Source organism: Cuculus canorus, chromosome 1, assembly GCF_017976375.1.
Source record: "Cuculus canorus isolate bCucCan1 chromosome 1, bCucCan1.pri, whole genome shotgun sequence".
Classification (NCBI taxonomy): Eukaryota; Metazoa; Chordata; class Aves; order Cuculiformes; family Cuculidae; genus Cuculus; species Cuculus canorus.
Genome location: NC_071401.1, coordinates 9,350,127 through 9,370,713, shown reverse-complemented (window position 1 = coordinate 9,370,713; position 20,587 = coordinate 9,350,127). Strand labels below are relative to the sequence as shown.

General features: G+C 35.1%; 1 protein-coding gene across 2 annotated transcripts in view; it reads left to right on the top strand.

Moving 5' to 3' along the window:
- CNTN5 (contactin 5) overlaps positions 1-20,587 on the top strand; it is a 229,500-nt gene that overhangs the window by 37,863 nt on the left and 171,050 nt on the right. For both annotated transcript variants that reach the window (XM_054055996.1, XM_054055995.1), the window contains exon 3: positions 6,767-6,862. In XM_054055996.1, the coding sequence (XP_053911971.1) occupies positions 6,767-6,862 (96 nt within the window). The remainder of the gene's footprint in view (positions 1-6,766; positions 6,863-20,587) is intronic.

The following is a 20,587-nucleotide window of genomic DNA, read 5'->3' as shown; positions in this document are numbered from 1 at the left end:
ACATTGCTTACATTACCTAAGTGAAAATCTATTTGCTCAGTAGCTCTGGAAACAGTTCAGTTTATTGACCCACTTTTTTTTGGTCATTAAATGTTGACAACTGTATTTGGAAATCTTTCATTTGTTATGTAAATTTTCTTGTTTATTTGTTTAGTTTTAGCTGTCGCTTCTAAGTGATAAATCATGAGTGGAATATGATGAAAAATCTTAACTATAGTATTTCCACTTGGTTCTGTGTTTTGCTTTGATGTTACAGTATGCAGAAATGAAAGACAGCTGAGAAGCATGCTGAAATAAATCTTGTGGGAATAGATGAAACGTAACAGACACAGAATGATTGTAGTTAATTAATCACAGCCATCAACAACTGTAACCACAAACATCCCAAATACCATGCAATTAACATGGCAAGTTGAATCATATGGCAGCTCTACAATTTTCAACACAATCTTGTTGTTTTATTCCATATGTAAATATTTCTACTTCTAATTCACTTTGATCCAGTACTTCATGATTTATGAGTGCAGATATCCTACTGAAGTTCAGGAAGATTTTGAGATCTACACATTTGCTTTCTTCTTCAGGGCTCAGGGAAGAATTAAGCTTTATTGATGATACTGATGGTATTCATTGATGCTGTTGTTACAAAATAAAAAATCCTTCAAAGCTCCCAATATACATAAAACTTCTGGGGTAGCTTTTCATGAACAACAACATTATAAAACATTAGTAGCTGATCAAGAGAAAACTGTGGAATAAATACACCTATCCATATTTTATATAAAGTCTACATAGGATCACAGATACTGAATATTTTAATTGGAAAACTGTATTCCCTTTTAGAAAGTATGGCAGAGTAAACAGAGGCAAATTCTATTTTTTCTCTATTACAAAATTCTCTATTTTTCAAATTAATAACAATCAATTATAAATAATCCAATTTGTGAAGAAAATTAAAAAGGAAGAAATTATTATACTACATTTCAATCAAGAGTCAATAATTTTAGGAAATAGTTCTATATATTTCTTATCTTCATCATAATAGTTAATCATTACTATATAAATTATATTATGATAGCATGTATTAGCCACTTTTATGGATTCATGACTTCTTTGTGATAGTAAATGTAGAAAGTACAAAAAAACATTCCCTGCTTATGAAGTAAACAACTAGACATTGACAGCTAGATGAAGATGGACAATAAACAGGTTAATAATACTAATCGCAGTAGACCAAGTATTTTTTAATGGTTATAACAAATAAAAATGCTATTCATAAAAGCATGTCATTAAGAAGAGAAAAAAAAATCCTCCTTCCCTTAACTACTCCTCTTCATTTGATAGTGAATATTTGGTTCAGGGCTAATGAATCAATAGTGTATACATTATATTTCATGCTGACAGATTGGTAGAAGGAAAACTGTTTCTTTTTACAGGAACACACTCATGGAGCACCGCTGTTCAAAGATCCTTTAATGACATTTTTTCCCCCCCCCTGAATAGAAGACCCCTACATTGTAATATCTGAGAAAGTTTCTGGAAAATGTTGATCTAAATATAAGAACTAAAGTATCTATAAGTGTGGGTTTTATTTAATCTTTTATATTGCCAGAGAGGAGACTTTAAGGTTTCTCCTATGCTACTTGTTATCTTTTGTGAGAAATCCTTCAAAACATGGGTTTAACCACCCACTTCCCTCAAAACTCTTCAGTGGGGTGTGCAGTGGGTCTCTATACAGAGGCACAGAGCGCCTGGCATACAGGCTTGAAATATATCATTGCTTCCCTGTGCTCTCTCTCTGTTGTACTTTGTTATGTACTGCCATATTAAATTCTCTGAGAAAAAAATGACCTTTCTGAGGTCATGTCAGAGTGATCATCCATGAAGGATTCAAAAGCTTTCTAGTAATAAATAATAACAGCAGCGATGATAATAAACATGATCCATTCTGAAGTACTTGAATCTTGCCCTTATTTTGTCACCTAAAAGTCATATGGTAATGTGATTTTCAGAAGTTCAAGATATATGCTTTTCCCATTAACCACAGTGAGATGGTGTTTCTGTCATGGTAGAAATCTCTTTGTCTGAGCTTCCTTTCATACCTTTTCTAGTTAACATCTTCAATATTAAAAGTTACTCTTAGGTCCAGTGAGTGACTTTAATAATATGGCTTGTCCTGTTTCATCTGGTATTCCTAGAAAACAGGTGTATGTCAATATAAAATGATCTATTAATTTCTTTGGACATCTTGATATTAATTCATCCAACTTAAAATTTCTCTGTGTAATCATATATGTCATTTCTTCTTAATACCTACCTTTCATTCTTCTATAGCTTGTGTTTATAGGCTATTAAACACAACATTTGTATTTCCCATTGTTTAGAGAGTAAAGTCAAAATACATTATTGATGTAGGTTTTAATGTAATTTTGAAAAACATATTTTTAATGGAATTCTTTTCACTGGAAATCTTAGCTTATTTAAATAGCTACAATTCTAGCTCAAGGTCTATTTCTTAGTCACATCCTTCAAATACAAGGAGGAGAGGAAGGCTACCCTCTCTGTAGTGACAATGCAATGAATGTTTGTCCTTGGCTTGACAGAAGAAGCTTCCCTTGTGTAGATCTATTTTTACCTTATTAGAAAGACTATTGCCTGTTTATACTTGTCTTCAGCATATATCTTTAAACATTTTAATACATTTTATAGGATTTACATTTGAAACTCCAGTTTAACTCCTCCATATCTTCCATGCTAGGTTTACCATGCAGTAACTGCCTAAAAAAATCCACCAAGATCTGCTTTAAATTTCTGATTTCTGATTTGATCCTAATTTCATAGCAATCATCAGTGGATCGTTGCCTGAGTCACAAAAAAATGGTGCCCCTATCTGCTGCAGCCAACTGATGAACACAGAGAATGAATGGTCCCTCCTATGCATGTCTAAAAGGCAAAGGACAGTGCAGGCAAACTGGAAAGCTGTGAAGTGGTAAAAGCTGCTCCAACTTTTGTTGGTTGACAGTGAAGACTGAAGCAAAAATATTGGTGATACAGAAAAATGTTGTTGATTCTCCTCATCTGTTGATACGAGGTCGCTATTTTTGTTCATTAGTCAGGGTATGCATTTTCTAACCCCCTTTTCTGGTTGGCATACCTGTAGAAGCCCTTTTTGTCAGTCTTTACTTCCCTTGCTGAGTTCAGCTCCAGCTGCGCTTTGGACGTCTGGACCCCATCCCTACTTAACCAGGAAGCATCCCTATACGCATCCCAGGTTCCCTGTCCCTGTTTGCACAGCCTGTGCAATTCCCTCCTGTTCTTGAGTTTGACCACCAAGCCTCGACTCAGCCACACTGATCTCTTCCCTTCCTACATTTGTTTTCCTACATTTCCTGCTGGACTTACTATTTTAATGTGAAGAGACTGCTAGCATGACCCTTCGCCTTTCCTTTCTTTGAAACTTTTTGACATTTCTTGTTTTACAGCTAAATCATTGGGTTTGTACCTATTAATCCTTTTTTTTTTTCAACTGTGTGTTAACAAGAAATCCAATGCAGAACTAACAGTCAAAAGAAATCCAATGCAGAACTAACAGTCAAAAGAAATCCAATGCAGAACTAACAGTCAAAAGAGCTGAAATTCAAAGTCCTTTGTTACCTTCCCTCATTTCTCTGAAATCAGTTGGTTTGAACAAATAGAAACTTGAGCCACACGTAGTCCTTTCTTTTTTTATCTTAAAAAAGGGATTTTTTTTTTTTTCATTTGGATAAAAAAAATATTTGTCTGTCACAGTGCACGTACAAAACAAGAAATCAGGGAAAAAAAAAAGTCCAGAAAATAATGTTTATTCACCTGAGGGAAAAAACAGTGAAACATGTAAAACTTTGCTTCTGCCTATAGAGGTTACAATTTAGATTCACAAATTTCCTTTATTTTGTGTTGATCAGCTTCCAGGTTATGCATCACAGGTAGTAAAAACTTAATTTCAGGGATGAAAACATATAACCATAAGAGACACAGCTATCTACATTAAAATTAAAATATTTTACCCTTCAAGAGAGAGATGTAAATTATGTTTAAAAATCCCAAATTAATAATTTTTAAAAAAATAATTCAGTATATCAAATTGAGTTTGTAATCAAAATTAAAAAAAAATTGAAAATTCTGATTGAGAAGTTTCAGGCTTACAAGAAATTGCAGGAACCGTTTGTGAAAACAAATCTCAGAGACCTTTTCTTAGAAGTAGGAAAGATTGTTTCCTTGTGCTACTCTCCATATAAAATTGTAGAGAATCTCTCCATACACAGACGTGAATTTTTACTATTGAACTCCTTTTATAGTGCATATACCAGACTTGTAGTATCAGTTTCAGGTAGTCATGGTATTAAAGCTCTTTTTCTTTTCAGCATAAGTGTTTTTTCCCTTCAAATGGTGCCTAAGAAAGTACTGCTATGATAATATCTATTCCACCACGAAGAGAAATTACCTATGGATTTCTTACAGAGCAAATTCTGATTTCAGAACATCATCTCAAAACACGTTGAAGTCATGGCACATCAGTTCAAGTTACATCCACAATTTAAATTCACTGAGGTTTGTTCATGCATACAGTCTGGATCTTTGAAGGCATTCGGGGAGTAAATCAAACCATATGTTTCTGGACAACCATACAGAGAAGTTTCATCTTATTTTCTTGAGAAGGAAGGCTACAAGAACAATTTTATGGAAATTCAGTGTCATTCTTGCCTGAAAAATTGACCTTGAAAAAAGTCCTTAAGGATGCACACTGTTTTTACAAGAATAAAGCGATAATGCACTAAAAAAAAAGAGATTATTTTATTCCTAAATTATACACTAAAATTATATATAAACACTGATTTCTTAATAGGCTGCAGACAACATTGATTGATATAGCAGCTTCTTTTTTGAAAAATACAGGACTTAACACAAGCATACATGACGTTTTATACCCAAAGTTACATACAAGTGAAATTCAGACATTCTTAACTAAGAAAAGTTTTCATTGCAATCACTACTCTCATCGAAAACAACTGATTATGGAGGGATATACCAGACGTTATTTTCTAGACATAACTTCTTAATAAGTACATTGCTGCAGTTTAGTATCAGGTAACATTCATTATGTGACATTTTTAATTGTAGTTACACCAGACTGGTATATAACCCATCGTGGGATTATTTTAAAGTGCATTGCAATATTTCATTAACAATTGCAGGGCAAAATTTTGTATAATCTAGGAATATTGTGCTATTTTTTGTTATTATTTGTTTTTCTGAAGCCCATCCACCTTTTCTTTATTCAAACATATCTGTTGTCAAAATGAGAACACTGATTTATTGTAGCCAAAACCAGTGCAAATTTAGATGCATTTCAAATTTAGGCTTCTGCCTATGTCCAAGATATCTTTTAGAAATGTGAAAAACCATTTGGACAGTATAAATGTCTCTTTCTACTTAAAAAGTTCACCTGAACCTGTTACTAAATCCATCAAAAAATCAACTTGTATTACTTTTCAAAGTTATTGAAATTCAGTTTTATGTACTACTAGGCATGAAGAAAGATGTGGAGCTTCAGTATCTGACATAGAACTGTCAACTGAGTGCAGTTAAGAAAGTAATAATTCTACTCAACCCATTCAATCTGTCCCGTGTTGTCTGGCTCATACCAACATCTTGGTCTGTAAACAGAAATGAAGAGATATGCCTATGGGTCATTGAATGTCAAGGAGAGATGCTCCCGCAGGTCCCATCTATTCATACTTTGTATCCTCATTTGGTGCCTGCTGAAGCTTTTGTGTGCTTTTCAATGGTATCTTTGGGCACCCTTACTGCAGCTCTCTTCTCCTTAATCCACATCACAGAGAAATATCTCTAGAAGAAAACCCCGAACGAACAGAGGCTTTAAATGGCATCACTGGCACTGTGGAATACATGAAGTCATCAGACTGATGGCAGAACTGATCTGTCACATCTCTTCTGCTACAGATATACATGCTAGAGCATAGGTATCCATCACAAATGTGAATCCAGCTCCAATGTTCCCTGTGGTAAATGGAGCAATCAGATCTTTTGGCTGTGACTCTTTGAATAAATACAACAAACTGTTCAGAGCAGTGTCCTACAGCATCATTCAAAAGTTTTGGTACGAAAAGTGAAATGTTCCTTATTCTCCTGCTGGAGAGAAACTTTTGGAGGGAAAATAGGTTTACCCACAACTAGATGATGTTTATAACACCAGAGAAATCAGAAGGAAAGTATTTGAAAAGAGTAAATGTACTACAGACCAGATTTGGTTTAAGAACCAATGGGGCTGATTTTTCCTCATCACATCAAAATGTGCCATCCACTTTCCAGGCTATATTATCAACATCTCTAGTGTGTATGTTAGCTTTTATTTCTTTTTTTTCACACTGTGTATGAATCACTTCTATTGGTGAAAGAAAAAAACAAAAGTATGGCGAAAAGAAATAAAAGCACTATTAAATGTTTTCATGGATAGTATATGTATTGTCTGTTGCTTTTCCTTTGATACTGTATCCAGGTGCACTAAAGAGAATTACAAAGTGCTGGTGCAACATGGAATTTTTTGCAATCAAAATAGATTTACTTTTAAAGACCTTCCTATTATAGATTAAGGTATGAAAAAAAGGAACTGTCAGCTTCACAAGAGGACATAAAATGTAAGTCATGGTAGCAACAAAATTTAAAATCTTTGTTGTGTAACTAAAATGCTCTGTTCTTTTGATAGATCTGGGGAATTTTAGTGGTCGGACAAGAAGTGCTGTCTCTGTACGTGAAGGTCAAGGAGTTGTTCTGATGTGCTCCCCTCCACTTCATTCACCAGGTACAGTGGGCTGCGGCTTGTTTGCACACTGGTCCTTTACAGGATACTCATTATTGAATATTCAGTATTTTAGATACAATGTGTATTTGATTGTGGAACTTAAAAAGTAAAATATCCATTAATCTGCTGACAGTTTCTGGAGTGCCAAAGGAATAATTAAAGCCTGTATACTGCAAATGCCACTGAATAGCGGTATAATTTCTGTTAGAAGATTGTCTTATTCCCAGTATAAACCTTGAATATAACAATATTCTCTGTGCCACCAGTGGTGAATATGCTGCCTTGAGGTCACAGAAGATTTCTTTTCCAGCTTAGAAACCTTCAGAAATTGTTCCAAATGTCAGTATCAAGATACATTTCCTGAATACAAATTGTCTTTTGTTTTCAACAGTACAGTCATGATTTTGGTTGCTTCGTTTTGCTGTATATATATAGCTTAGTTTCCAGTACCTCCATCTTGTACCAGAAAGAAGCAATACAAAAAGTCAGTAATATCATAAATCCCATGAAGTGCCTATAGATTCCCAAATGAAAGTGTAGCTATTCCAGAGAGATTATGTTTTTACTTTTCAAATTGGCACTCCTGAAACGTCTGTAGATAATGAAATATGCCTTTGTATTTGCATACCATATAACACCTGGAGAAATTATGTGAGGGAGAATCTCATGGTTTTCAATAGATGCAGTATAGCCTACTCTTTTTGTCTTGACAAAATGAAGTCTGTGCTGAGATGATTTTTTCTTCCTCCAAATTTGAGCCCTGGGAGAAAGTCACAAGGCAGTGGGAAGAGCTGCAGAAAAGAATTTTTCCTCCAAGTTTCTGTTAGAGAAATGTGTTCAGTTTCTATGTATTCTGGGATGATTGTTGATAGTGTGTTCCAATTATTACTGTAATTTACACTTCTCATCTTCTGTCCATCGCTCTGCTTTTCTCTCTCTTATGAATACATTCTCTTACCGTGGCTGTCTTTATAACCTATTTCTGAGTTTGATGCTACATTCTGTATATGATGGAACCGAGTACATGATGTTAAGGCTTGATTATGATAAGTAAACTGAGACGGAAAAGGCGTGGGCAGAAACAGTGAGACAGTTTAAACACCACAGCTGAATTTGATTTCCCCAAACAACCCAAAGAGTGTCAATAAAGACAGGCACCGATAGTGAAGTAGTCATATGCCTTGTAACAGATGTCTTTCCTCAAAATACGCCTTATATGTCATCAAACTGTTTATAATTTTTCCCTCAAATTGTGCTTTTAATCTCTTATTTAGACAGATTTCAATTGAATGTGCTACTATAATACAGACAATGCCTTTGATGGCGAGAAGCGGGTGTCTTTCATTTTCATCAGTGGGCCAGCAAAACCCCTGCTGTGGAAACTACTGTGCTCACAGGCAGCATTCAGTTGGTTTAGCCTATGTTGTTTGAGCATGGTTATGCTATAGCAGCAGGAATATTACTTCTTGAAAAATATTTTGAGCCCCTATTGGCATAATTTTGTCACCAGTGCCATGCCGAGAAAGGTTCTGCAGTGCAGAGGAGTAAACACTAAGAGCTGAAAAACCACATTGATACGCAAATGTAAACTCAATCTCATGTGAATGGGAAGGGGACTTGGCCTTCTTTTAATTTCTTAACAATGCAATGCAGAATCACAGGCAATTTCCCTCCAGCTCCCTACTTGAATACTGAGGCACTGTAAGTCATTGTGGTACTGCAGTGGGACTACAAGTGGTATTAATACAGTGGCTGGAGTCTCCTCGAAAGGGGAGAGCTACCTCCATGGGCTTTCCAAAAAATTCCATACCTGGTGATGTTTCAACAAGAAATCATTCCATGATGCTATGGTACAAAACATCATTGAAAGATAGCTTCCAAATCAGAGTCAGTTTGTGAAAAATAATTTTGGACAAAAGCAGAACTTTAAGGGGAAAATGTGTGAATTCAATTCTAAAATTAAGCAGCGAATAAGAAACTCTTCTTACAGCTGCGCAGCTCTTGCAGAGCAGAGGAACTTCAAGGATTTGTGTGTAGGAGCATCTGATACACTTTTTTAATTGTTTTTTTTAAAGCATTCAGTTTCTGAATTCTCCATTTTAGTTTCTGTGTGTGATTTGCAAAGATTGTATTGTCTTCTAAATAGACCTAAGAAATATTGACCTTTACAGTCACCTGGGAGATGAACTTTCAAGAGAATATGTAGCTGTTGCAGTAGATATAGCTAACCTACAGTCTATTTAAAGCATGTGTGAAATGTGCAAACAGTTAACATTAACAAGATCATGAGTTATGAAAGTGTTTTCGATGACAGAGAAATTTTTGCAGATGAACACCGCAAGCTCTATTGTATTGATTTGTTCACATTGATCAGCACCTTTAGAAATAATTTTCACTTACTTATCCCAGGAGATAAATCCATGATACAATATTAAACCTAATCATTCTCCACAACATCGTAAGCAATTTGTCCTTCAACAGAATCCTATTCCTTGATCTGTAAAGTCAATAACTACTTATAAACTTGCCTAAGAATTTCAGGATTGAGCCCTTTAAGAAAATGACAATATCACTGAGAGAAAAGGAAGATGCCTATATAGAACACTATATTAAGAGAGATACAGGTATATTAACATGTTTTCAAATAGAAGATAACGTAAATACTTTGATACCATTCTAAACTGGAAGTATTTACAAAGCACCACTAACTGAAAAAATACTGCACTAATTTCTTTTGACAACAATTTAATAAGAAAATAAGTTTCTTATGAATACAGATTTGATATCTATTTATTAATGATGTAATGATATATTATCAAGGAGTAATGCAATAAACAAACACAAACTTATTGTATATATAGGTTATTCATGTAGGTTTTCATTAGATTGTTGTCCAAATATTTTACAGAGCAAATAAGAAAAAAAAAAGTACACCTAAAATACATTTAGAATATTTGCAGTACAGATTTAGATGAGAGAATTATTTCTTGGTTTTAATAAATGAATTTGTTAAGGTTTTGCTATCTTTGCTGATAAATAGCTGAGCAGCAAAATGCAGGAGTTTTCTGAGAGAGACACTATCCCCTCTTTTGGAACAGCGAACAAAGCAGACCCATTATAACAAATAGTCAGCAGTGGATTCTTATCTCTTGCTTTTTCTATACTATCACTCCAAAAAGATGCTGTCTCTGACTTCATTTGGAGTCCTGTATCATTCTAATATGTGTATTCCAGAAGTTTTTCCACTAATACCTCTTTTGTTTCAAATGTTTAAGCTAACCCTGGAGAAATATATTAATAGTGAATAACTTGTTAATCTATAAAAATAACATTTTATCATTTTTTCTTTTCCATAGACATAACATTTGATCCTTCCTCACTCCCCATTAGGTTTTTCTCCAAGATGCATTTACTAGATAGTTAAATCTTAGGTACCCATGCAAAGTGAGAGGTTTATTAATTACCAACCGCTTAAATAACAAGCTTTACTTGATGTCTCCATTTTAAAAGGTCTCTACTGCCTTTTTTCCATAAACAGGATTATGGCTTTTCATTGTGGTATTCTAAAGGACATAAATATAGGGTTTTATTGAGTCATTTAATCATCTTAATTATAAGGTTTACCATAGTGAGATTAAAAAGAAATGGAAGTTTTCATCCAGATTTACACATTTCCCTCAGAATTGATACTTTCAGCCGAGCTTTTTAAGGCTTTTATTCAAAGCTTTTAGTATGAGCTTAATGGAGAGTGATGATTCCCATTGTTAGAATGAGAACAGCGCTGATGTGCACAGGGGAAGACAGATGCATGCTCCCTCCTGCCTCAAAGGGACACTGCCGTCTGCAGGGCACATTGCTACATAATCTTTCCACAGCGTGAAGTTCTGTACAGATGTTATACTAGTTTTAATCTCATTCTAAAGGACAAAGCTCGGTTTGCCAGCTGTATCACAGGATGCATCTTTTATGCCTCCTCTTTACTGTTATAAAACTTATTCTCATGAGAAATGCTTCACCAAAGATGATTAATTCCAATGCTGAGGATCACTTCTGGATGTCTGCATAGTACACTGCTAAACTGACAACCCGTTACAATAAAACTCTTTCTACCAAGGTCCACGGGGGTTGTCCTGTTTTTCTATTTCTTTCCTAGTCTTCATATGAATTGGAGAAAGTCACATCAAATGATGTTGTAGTTTTGGGGTTTTTTTTTTAAGTTATTCTGAGCTCCTTTTGGTATGTGATTTGGGCATGCAAAGATATTTGCACATGCATATTTGGACATACTTTTGAAGGAAACACAAGCCAATTACTTTTCAGTATTTAGGGTCTGCAAAAGGAATCTGAAATCTGGGTTTGCATTAAAACTGCAGCTTTGGAACTGCAGCTCTTCTACAAGTAGGAAATCAAGTCCAGCTGAAATGCAGTAGCTCTCTAATCAGAACTCCTCTGCCTAGGCCCCCACTCCACGAATTATACATAGAAATTATGAGGCAGGCTCTAAATGACCTCATTCAGGTACAGAATTATTACGAGTACAGATCTTCAGGCAAATTAGTTATGAAAACAAGACTGAAATATTTGGACTGGACTGGCCTCAGTGTGCTGATTAGCTTGTTTACAAGCAATTGCCTCTGGTATCTGCATGCAGGACATGACAAAAATGTGTTCTGAAAACATCCATACACCCTCTGCCTCTCTGTTTACTAAGCTGGCTTTTGCAAATGCAGTTCACAGATGTCTAATGTTATCTAACTATTTATATGGAAGCCACAATGTTATGTGTATTCAGCCCCAGAATCTGGGCACCACACTGCTGTGCATTTCAGTGCACATTTAAGCACTTCAATCTTTCCATGGATCTTCCTATTACCAGTTTCTTCAAAACCATAGGAAGTCTGCAGGAGCCTAGATCTCAGAATCTCCATCTCTCTCTAGACATGAGCGGGTACTACTTCGTCATGCTAATCTATCACTGCAAGTGAGGTTTCTTCGTAGACGTGATTTGTTACATCAGTATAGTTCTGTATGTATTAAACAGTAAAGTAACATCCAGGTTTGTTCTAGGATATACTTTTTCAAATCTGACTTTCTAATATCTGATATCTGATATCTCTATCTGATAGAAAACTGTATAATTTGCTTCTAGGAAAGACCGGTGTGTAGGTTAAAAAGTTATATTTCTCCTCTCACTTGAGAACAAGGAGGACTGTTTTGAGGGTTCTTATCAAAGCACTGGCTATTTGTAATATTCCCAAAACAGCAGCGGGACAGTTTGTGCCTCCCACCATGACTCTCCCTGAAGCTAAATAAAACTTATTCATCAGACAGTACCTTCTATTAACAGTTTGTAGGGGTTAGCATGTACAAAACTGATGATGGCAAATAGAACATTTCGTAACCACTGGACAGAACTATCATCTCCTCCTAATTGCTGAGCTTGCTGGGAAGACAGAACTGTCCAGCACCCTGAACTTTCTTCTGCTAGAAAAACAGATTTAGAAGAAGTGGTTAAAATGTCATAAACAAAGCCAAATCCGTATCCTAGGCTTAACAAACAGTTGATCTGTAGTACTAGGATCTTTATTCAAACGTGTGAGACACCCATCTTAACTCTGTTTCGATTATCTCATAATTGTATGCCATAATTAGTTCTTCTTCACTGATTTTAATTCCTTGTGGAAGCTTCATGCTAAGTAACAGAAACAGACCACTTAAGTAATGGTATTAGAAAATAATTGCTAGCTGTAGAGGACAGAAAATGTTATTTAATAAACCCTTAATGTATCATACGTAGAAGACAAGATGGTGCAATGTCTCTATCACTTCTTTACATGCCCATAACTGACAAATTATCATAATCTACACATGAAGTGTTTTAAAAGTATTGTTTTGAGAGCCTCACATATCAACTATATGGGTTAGTTATGAAATGAAGGGTTCCTGAACTTCCCTCTTGGGCTTTAATGCATTTTTGTGTTTATTCAACTTTAACTGAATGTTAATGAAGCTTTAACTCTGGTTTTTGATAATGGGAGAAAAAAATATTTTAGAAGATATGTACACAGTTCTTTAAAGCTTTTCTCTCCTAATTCTGGGTTAATTCCATAGGGTCATCTTGTCTCTTCACTCACATTTTTTCCCTGAAAGAATTATAAAGATGTTTCTCTCTTGCGTCACCTTCTTTATCGCCTTTACTAGAATCCTTTTGAAATTTTCTTGTCTAGTAATGCTAATTCCTGTGAGTGTTAGCATTAAATGTAATGTCCATGGCCCCTGACATGGCTCAGTATAGGAATCTGTATTCTTTATCTGTACAGCTGATTGATGACTATGCCTGTAGTTTTCACTATGGAGTGGACAAACACAATTAAGTTCTTTTTTTTACTTCTATGGTATTTTCATTACTCAATACATGGCCAGTAATTTTGCTGCTACTTCCCTGGAGCACTTTACTGGATTTCCTTTTTCAATCTTGTTGAAGGCATCCATTTGAGGATATGAAACTTAAGAATCTGGGAATTAAAAAATTTTCTGTAGAGTAGCATTGTAACAAGCTATGTTTGCCAATGAGGAGTTACTACCAGTCTGTTGGCAATGTGTTGTTGTTAGATTTGAGTTACATTTCAATGATCTTATGTTGTCACTGTTGATAAATCATCCCCACCCCTTTAAAAATACTAATAATTTTCAAAAAATATGGTAAAATACACTGGAAACCGAAAGTTTAATGTCACTAGACCCACTGGATCGTTCACTGGAGCTTTTCTTCCCCTCAGGGACTATGAAAATGTAGTGAGAGAAGGCTGTTTGACCTTAGCCAATTAAGCCAGCACACAGTGTTGGATAAAGAGCCTGACCTGACAAGGTTCTGCTTAAGGGATGTTTGCTGTAGTTTCACAGCCACACTATTGCCAAAAATTATTACCCTAGCTGCCAGTTCAGGAGAATGAACGTGAAAGGAGATGCCAAGAAAAGAGGAAGGAAGCATGGGAGATAATTAATTTTAAAAATGCATTGAGTATGTTGGCCCTCGGGCTCATGCTCTATTGCCTATCAGGCATCAGCTGTATGTGGCTATTTGTCTCCAGCTTGACGAATGGGACAATAATGATGAAAAGTTTCTGTTATGGGAAAGCTTCTCTTCCCTAGAGACAAGTTACTAGCCTGTTACTGAGATGTTCCAACAAATTAGATGTAAGTGCCAGGAACCTCTCTGGTCTAGTGATTAACGGAGACTGCATCGTCCTGCAAGATTTAACAGAAATGTGTGTTCATGGTATCACAACCATGCTTCTGCAATTAGTATTGTAAAGATACCAATTAAATTAGGAAATGGTGTTGCAAAAACTTTTCCTGTGGCATAGGCTATAAGAATTCTAAACCAGCAGGAGACCAATATTAATAAATTTAAGATTGGACTCACATACAAGAGTTATAATCACAGTGGTACAGGGATCTTACAAAACTGACCCTCTCAGAATAACCTTCCTATTAGTAACCATTTGCTCTTTAGTTCTGGTGTTTTACTAAGCTGGTGGCTGTAACAATACCGTTAGAAAAACATGTCAGTTACGTAAATATCAGAAAGCCCATTTTATTTAAAAAATAAAATTCCTAGTTAATCCTAATCACCTTTCCACTTCATACCATGGAAAAAAAAAAATAGAAAGAGTGCACAAGTTAATCAATATAACTAAGGAGAAGAAGCCAGTTATGCAATGCTGTCAGACAGCTGAAACAAGAGAAAACAAGAAGAGAGAAGAGATGAGAAATGATTAGTTCCTAAGGGCCTGGAGTCTACCTTTTTCTCTCCTTTACCATTGTGGGATACTCTTAAAGGATTACATAAAGGATGAAAACTGGAGTTTTCAGAAAATGCCATGGATAACTCTTCCCAGACTAAGGATGATTAACCGAATTCGTTGGTTATTCTGGCAGTGATGAAAATATTAGGAGGTCATTCTTGGTTCAGAAAGAGAAAGCTTTGGACTGAACTGATCTGAGTTCTATAAGATGCTGTTAACAAGTTTTCCTATATAACAAAGTCATTTATTCCTTATTTTGTAAGTATGATATGAAAGCAAACTTACAACCATTTGAGGTGATATAATGCTTAATGAGACATAGATTTTTATATAGCCTTATTTAATCAGTTCAAGAAGATTGTTCCAAATAAGTGAAGCAGTATGAAAACAATTCTAGTCAGTATATCTATTTTTCATCTTTCTTTTTCAAAGGGAAAACTAGAAATTGTTTAGAAATATATATATATGAGTGTATTTATGTTCTTTTTTCCTACCCAGTGCAATTGTACCTAGCATGAAAGTAGTTATAACTCAACGGTAAATATGTTAAAAACACTTGCTTGAAGTTTTCAAGGAGAAAATGATTGAATAGATAAGAATAATTATAAACTTCAGATGATAAGCTGAATGATTGCAGCAAAATCCAAACCTCTGTGCAGCAGCACGTGCACGCTTTAACTTCTGACAAAAAAAAAAGGATATTTTCCGGAGCAATAACAATAGAACAGTGGCTTCTTTTTGATCCCAATGCCATCTTTTTAACCATGCAATAATTAATACCACACTTAATTTTGATAATTGGCTTGGCCAGTGTTATCTGCTGTGTTTTCATGCTATGTTCCAATATCGTTAAAATCACTGCAGATTACTTCATTAGCCAGCTAATATAATTCCTGTTGTGTTAATGCTATTACCCTACAGTGGTGAGTCTGTTACTGGAGAATTTCTCTTCATTTATTGGTTTATTGAAGCGTTAATTTTCACAGCATTTTCCTCTTCTAATAAGCAAGCAAGTCTTCCATTGAACATAAAAAATTCAGAAAGAAGAAGGGAAAACTATGAAAGATATAGATAATACTGATACAAGGTTTGTTTGGCTTTTTCTTCAGAACCACAAGGTCCTGTAGGAGTTTAGCAAAATACCACATAGTTTCGAACTTGAAGAGTATGTTTTCAGCTCTGGTACATGCAGGATGGAAGGATGGAGCATTACCTATTTCACAGAGACAATCTACAAAGAAAATTTCAATAATATACTGCAATTAGACTGATTTACAGTCCAGATCTTGTGATTTTGCAACATCATGCTTTATACCTAAAACCAAAAGGGTTTGAAAAACATAATTATTCTTCTGAAAAATACACATATACTCAAACAGAGGAGGGAATAGAAGCATGAGGAGTTTGTATAACTTTAATAAAATTACTTCTTTTAGAGCAAAAACAACAATCATGGAGAGTTGGAGAAACATCTTATTTTTCTGTGGATATGTTTATATAATGTGACACATCAGGTGTCACTTTGACTGCTGCTACTAGGGGGCTGAGGATGAGAGATTATAACCATGGGACACTGCCCTAGGCTGGAAGTAAGACAACAAAAGTCTATGCATTGTCTCAAAATACAATGATGTGACAAGTAGAAGATGGATGGAATCAGTTCACTGGGTTTCCAGTAGTGCAGAATGATGTGCACAGGGACCCAACCATGTATTGTCTGTATGTAGAAACAGGTAAGAGCTGCCGTCTCTACATTGTTAAATTTTAGGTGATTGATTGTTGCTGAGGTTATTTGTACTGATTTATTTGTACAATGTCGCTGAACAACATTATCAACATTCTAGGGCAGTTTGCTAATGTGACATGTATCTTATTCTTCATCTGCACTTTGAGTTAATTTTTAATTAAGGTGAAAAAACTGATCTGTCACTGTCATCCTTAATACTTAAAAATCATCTTTTAGGGACTACAAATTTGGTTTTATGTTATTCTCTGAAGCATATGTTCACATGTTCAGTTGTGTTCAGAAGGATGTAATGGAGGATCCATTCCTTTGTAAATACAATTGTTAAAAAAAAAAAAGAAGGAGCTGAGCAGTAGACCTTGAATGTCTGGGGGATTATGTGATTTATACTGCTAATTTTCTTTGAACATTTGAAGATCAATTTCAGAGGGAGAATGAGGGAGTTGCTACCCATCTCCAATGTTCATCTACACAGTTTCTAAGGATGCATTGAGTACAACAACAGTAATTTTTTATTGGCTTAGCATTTCTTGTGGATCTGGTAGGAAGAAGAAAGCATATTAAAAATTAAAATAATTATGTGTTAGTGGAGATTTCATTTTGAATATGTCCTAATTCATGACTGTTGGAAAGCCACTTTCTTCTTCAGTTTTCCCATATAAAAGAGGTGAGAATCGTATTGTCCTTCATTTGAAATCTTAGTATAATAAATACCACAGGAGTAAAGGAGCAGGCCCAAGGAAAGTCCATCAATCGTATTGTGCCATAGCTACAGCAAAATTCACCAAATGCTGAGCTGCAGATAGACCCAGTAGAAGCCTTTAAAGTTATATTAAAAAAAAAAAAGACAAAAAAACCACAAGAGACTATGAAGGAGAGAGGCAGTGGGTGTCTATCTTAAGTTCAGTGTATGCAGCTATACCAAAGGCAGCTCTGTGGACTCCAGGTACTCAGTTTTTGCCAATATAATTCCTATGACAACAACTGCATGCAAAGTGTGGTAAGGGATGCTAGAAAATATTGTGTTTTGAAGCATAAGTAGAACTATACTAGGCTTTTATTTTCATTTCTGCACACAGAAGCCTAAAAATAAATATTTTAAAATAAATATTTCTGGTATTGGTAATCCTTCTTGTCATTAGGAATCAAGGTGAATAAGGGATAAAGTGATGAATTAAAGTTACTTTCTTTCTTGGAAGCACAAAGCTAAACTGAAACATACATAAACTCCTTGAGATACTTAAACTCTGCTAACTGGAGTACTATACTGAGTATTTTCAACCAAATTACAGAATTTACTTAGCAGGGCTTCTGTTGTTAAATGGTGAGGAAAACCTATGGATGCAGAGATTTTGTATCACTCAGCTGAAAAACAGATAATGTCAGTCTTAAACTTGACAGAGCAATATTTCACATAATTTGGATGATCAGCATCCTGTCATTTTGGGGTGGAGTTGGTTTGGTAGAGGTCCTAGTTATGCCTTCGAAATGCATTTAACTACTGGTATCATTACGGTAGTCAAAAATTAGATTTCCATGTAATGCAGCAGCCTACTTGAGTACCGGATTCTGGGATTCACTGCAGGTAACACTGCTCTGGAGTATGATTTTTCATTGTGCTCGCCCCTGCAGCAGACTTGGTTAAGAAGAAACAGACCGTGGTAGACTGTCTATCACACCAGCACAGTTAAAATGTAGAGAAACTCAAGTATCATATTATGGACAGAGAACAAAAGAGATGTAAAACAGAAGGGAGAAAAAAAATACTTTAAATTAAAAAATGGTTTTCCAGAGAAAATATTTTTCACATATAAATATTCTATTCAGTGATGTGTTTTCCTGAGCACTAGACAATATCCTTATTTTTTTCCAATACCACACTTTTCCTCTGAGTACAATGGTTAGTTAGCCATTAACACAGAATTCTTGTTCATTCAAATTATTAAGAAATAAGCAATTTGTGTTACTGTATGTTCAACATTTCCATCATTATAAAACACTTTCCAATAAGAAGCTAACTAAATCACAGTTTACCAGTGACTTCTCCTGCACATTTGTCACTGCCAAGTTTTATGTCTCCTGTTGATCAGTGATTACAACTGCATAAGTTTGCATTTAACTGTTAAAATGCTAATCAGTAGAGGGCAAAGCTTTCCAGAACTGATCCTTTTGATCATGCTTTGCAGTCAGGTTTTACTCCTTTCAATGCACAATAAGTTAATTTTGAGTTTATTCCAATTCTTTCTAATTAGTGTGTGCTTTTATAAACATGAATTCTGGGTACATTACAGAAACTTTACCATCTTTGTCCATAAAAAGAACAATAAAAATATACTGAGTTAGTTTGACTGGATTTACGTTCTTGCAATACTGTTAATTAGATGTCACCTTTTAAACTGGATATTAATCAAGTCTCCTATCAGTCATGGAACTATTTTGTCAAAGTTTGAAGCTGATGAACTTATAATGATGTGGGTCTTCCTGATTACCCTTTATAACACTAGTACAAAATTATCTCTAATTCTTGTCTTTAAAAATTACTAATCATAGAATCATAGTATACTTTAGTTTGTAAAAAAATCTGTACGATCATTGAGTCAAACCATAAACTTAATCCTATCAAGTACACCACTAATCCATGTGGCTAAACACCATGCCTACACATCCTTTAAATACCTCCAGGGATGGTGACTCACTGTTCCAATGCTTGACAACCCTTTTAGTGAAGAAATTTTTCCTAATATTCAGTCTAAACCTCCCCTGGCACAATTTTAGGCCATTTCCTCTCACTCTGTCACTTGTTACATGGAAGAAGAAATAAACACCCATCTCACTACAATCTCCTTTCAGGTACTTAGAGAGAGCATTAAGGTGTCCCTTCAGCCTTCTTTTCCCCAGATGCTCATACACTCCTCGTAAGATTTGTGCTCTAGACACTTCGACAGTTTCTTTGCTCTTCTTTGCACATGCGCCAGCACCTCAATGTCTTTCTTCTAGTGAGGGTCCCAAAACAGAGCACACGATCCAAGTTGTAGCCTAACCACTGCTGAACACAGGGCAATAATCACTTCACTAATCTTGCAGGACATAGATGGTTCAATAGTTCTATAAAGTCAGTAATACTGATTTAAAAAGCTGCAATGCTAATGCTTAAACTCTGATATAAGTTATATGAGATCATGTCCAGCTTTAAGTGCTGTGTTATAAGATGTAGAAAAGCAGTAGAGATGACAGCAATAAAACCAAGCAGAGGATGTGAAAAGTACAACTTTTAAGGAAAAATTGAACAGATTTGGTTGATCTGTTCTCAAGAAGAGAATCCTAATACAGATCAGGGTAATGATCTTCCACTGTGATTATAAAAGCTTAATATAGGTCATCAATAAAGTGTTTTTAATACTTTCAATATGGTAAGATGAACAAGTTATAAACAGTATTGCAAAATAAATGAAATACACACAAATATTAAGGAAAACTCTCTCATTATTAACTGAGAAATTAAATAGGTTATTATGAAGATATAAATTTAGAAATTTAACCCACTGGGTATTTTTAAAGACTGCACTGATAGTATTTGATCTTGCCTGAGGGCAAAAGAGGTCCTTGGCGGACTTACATTCTTGAGTTCCTTTTGATAACAATATTTTGATTCTTTCTGGAACAGATTTTTTATTAATATGAAAATCATGCCTGTGACAGTCATATACACATAATAATCTGTCATCTTTTCCCAGAAGCCATGTTTTTGTTGTATGCTATGTGGTCTCCTTAAAGAGCATGTGTATGAGAAAGAAATTTCATCAGTCCTTATAACATTTCAATGACTGACTACATTTCATACTTGTCAAATGTACAAATGAGACTATATTGTCTGTGTACGGGGGTAATGACAATATAATATTTGTATCCTCCAGTACAAAATCAGTCCTGCCAGTTCACTTACCTTTTCTACCATATTTTTTGTTATTGACTGTGCGAATGTTATAAGAAGGAAAATATTTGAAGATTTATCACTGTAATTAAATCTCAAGAAAGACAAATATGTGATTGATAGCATTGTGTTTCAGGTAAGTGAGCAGTGGATACAGAGCCCCCAGAGCAGAAAAGAAGCAATTTCATTGCTAGCTGATAAATCGACGATATCTGTTTGCTCTATGTGGGTGCATTACAATG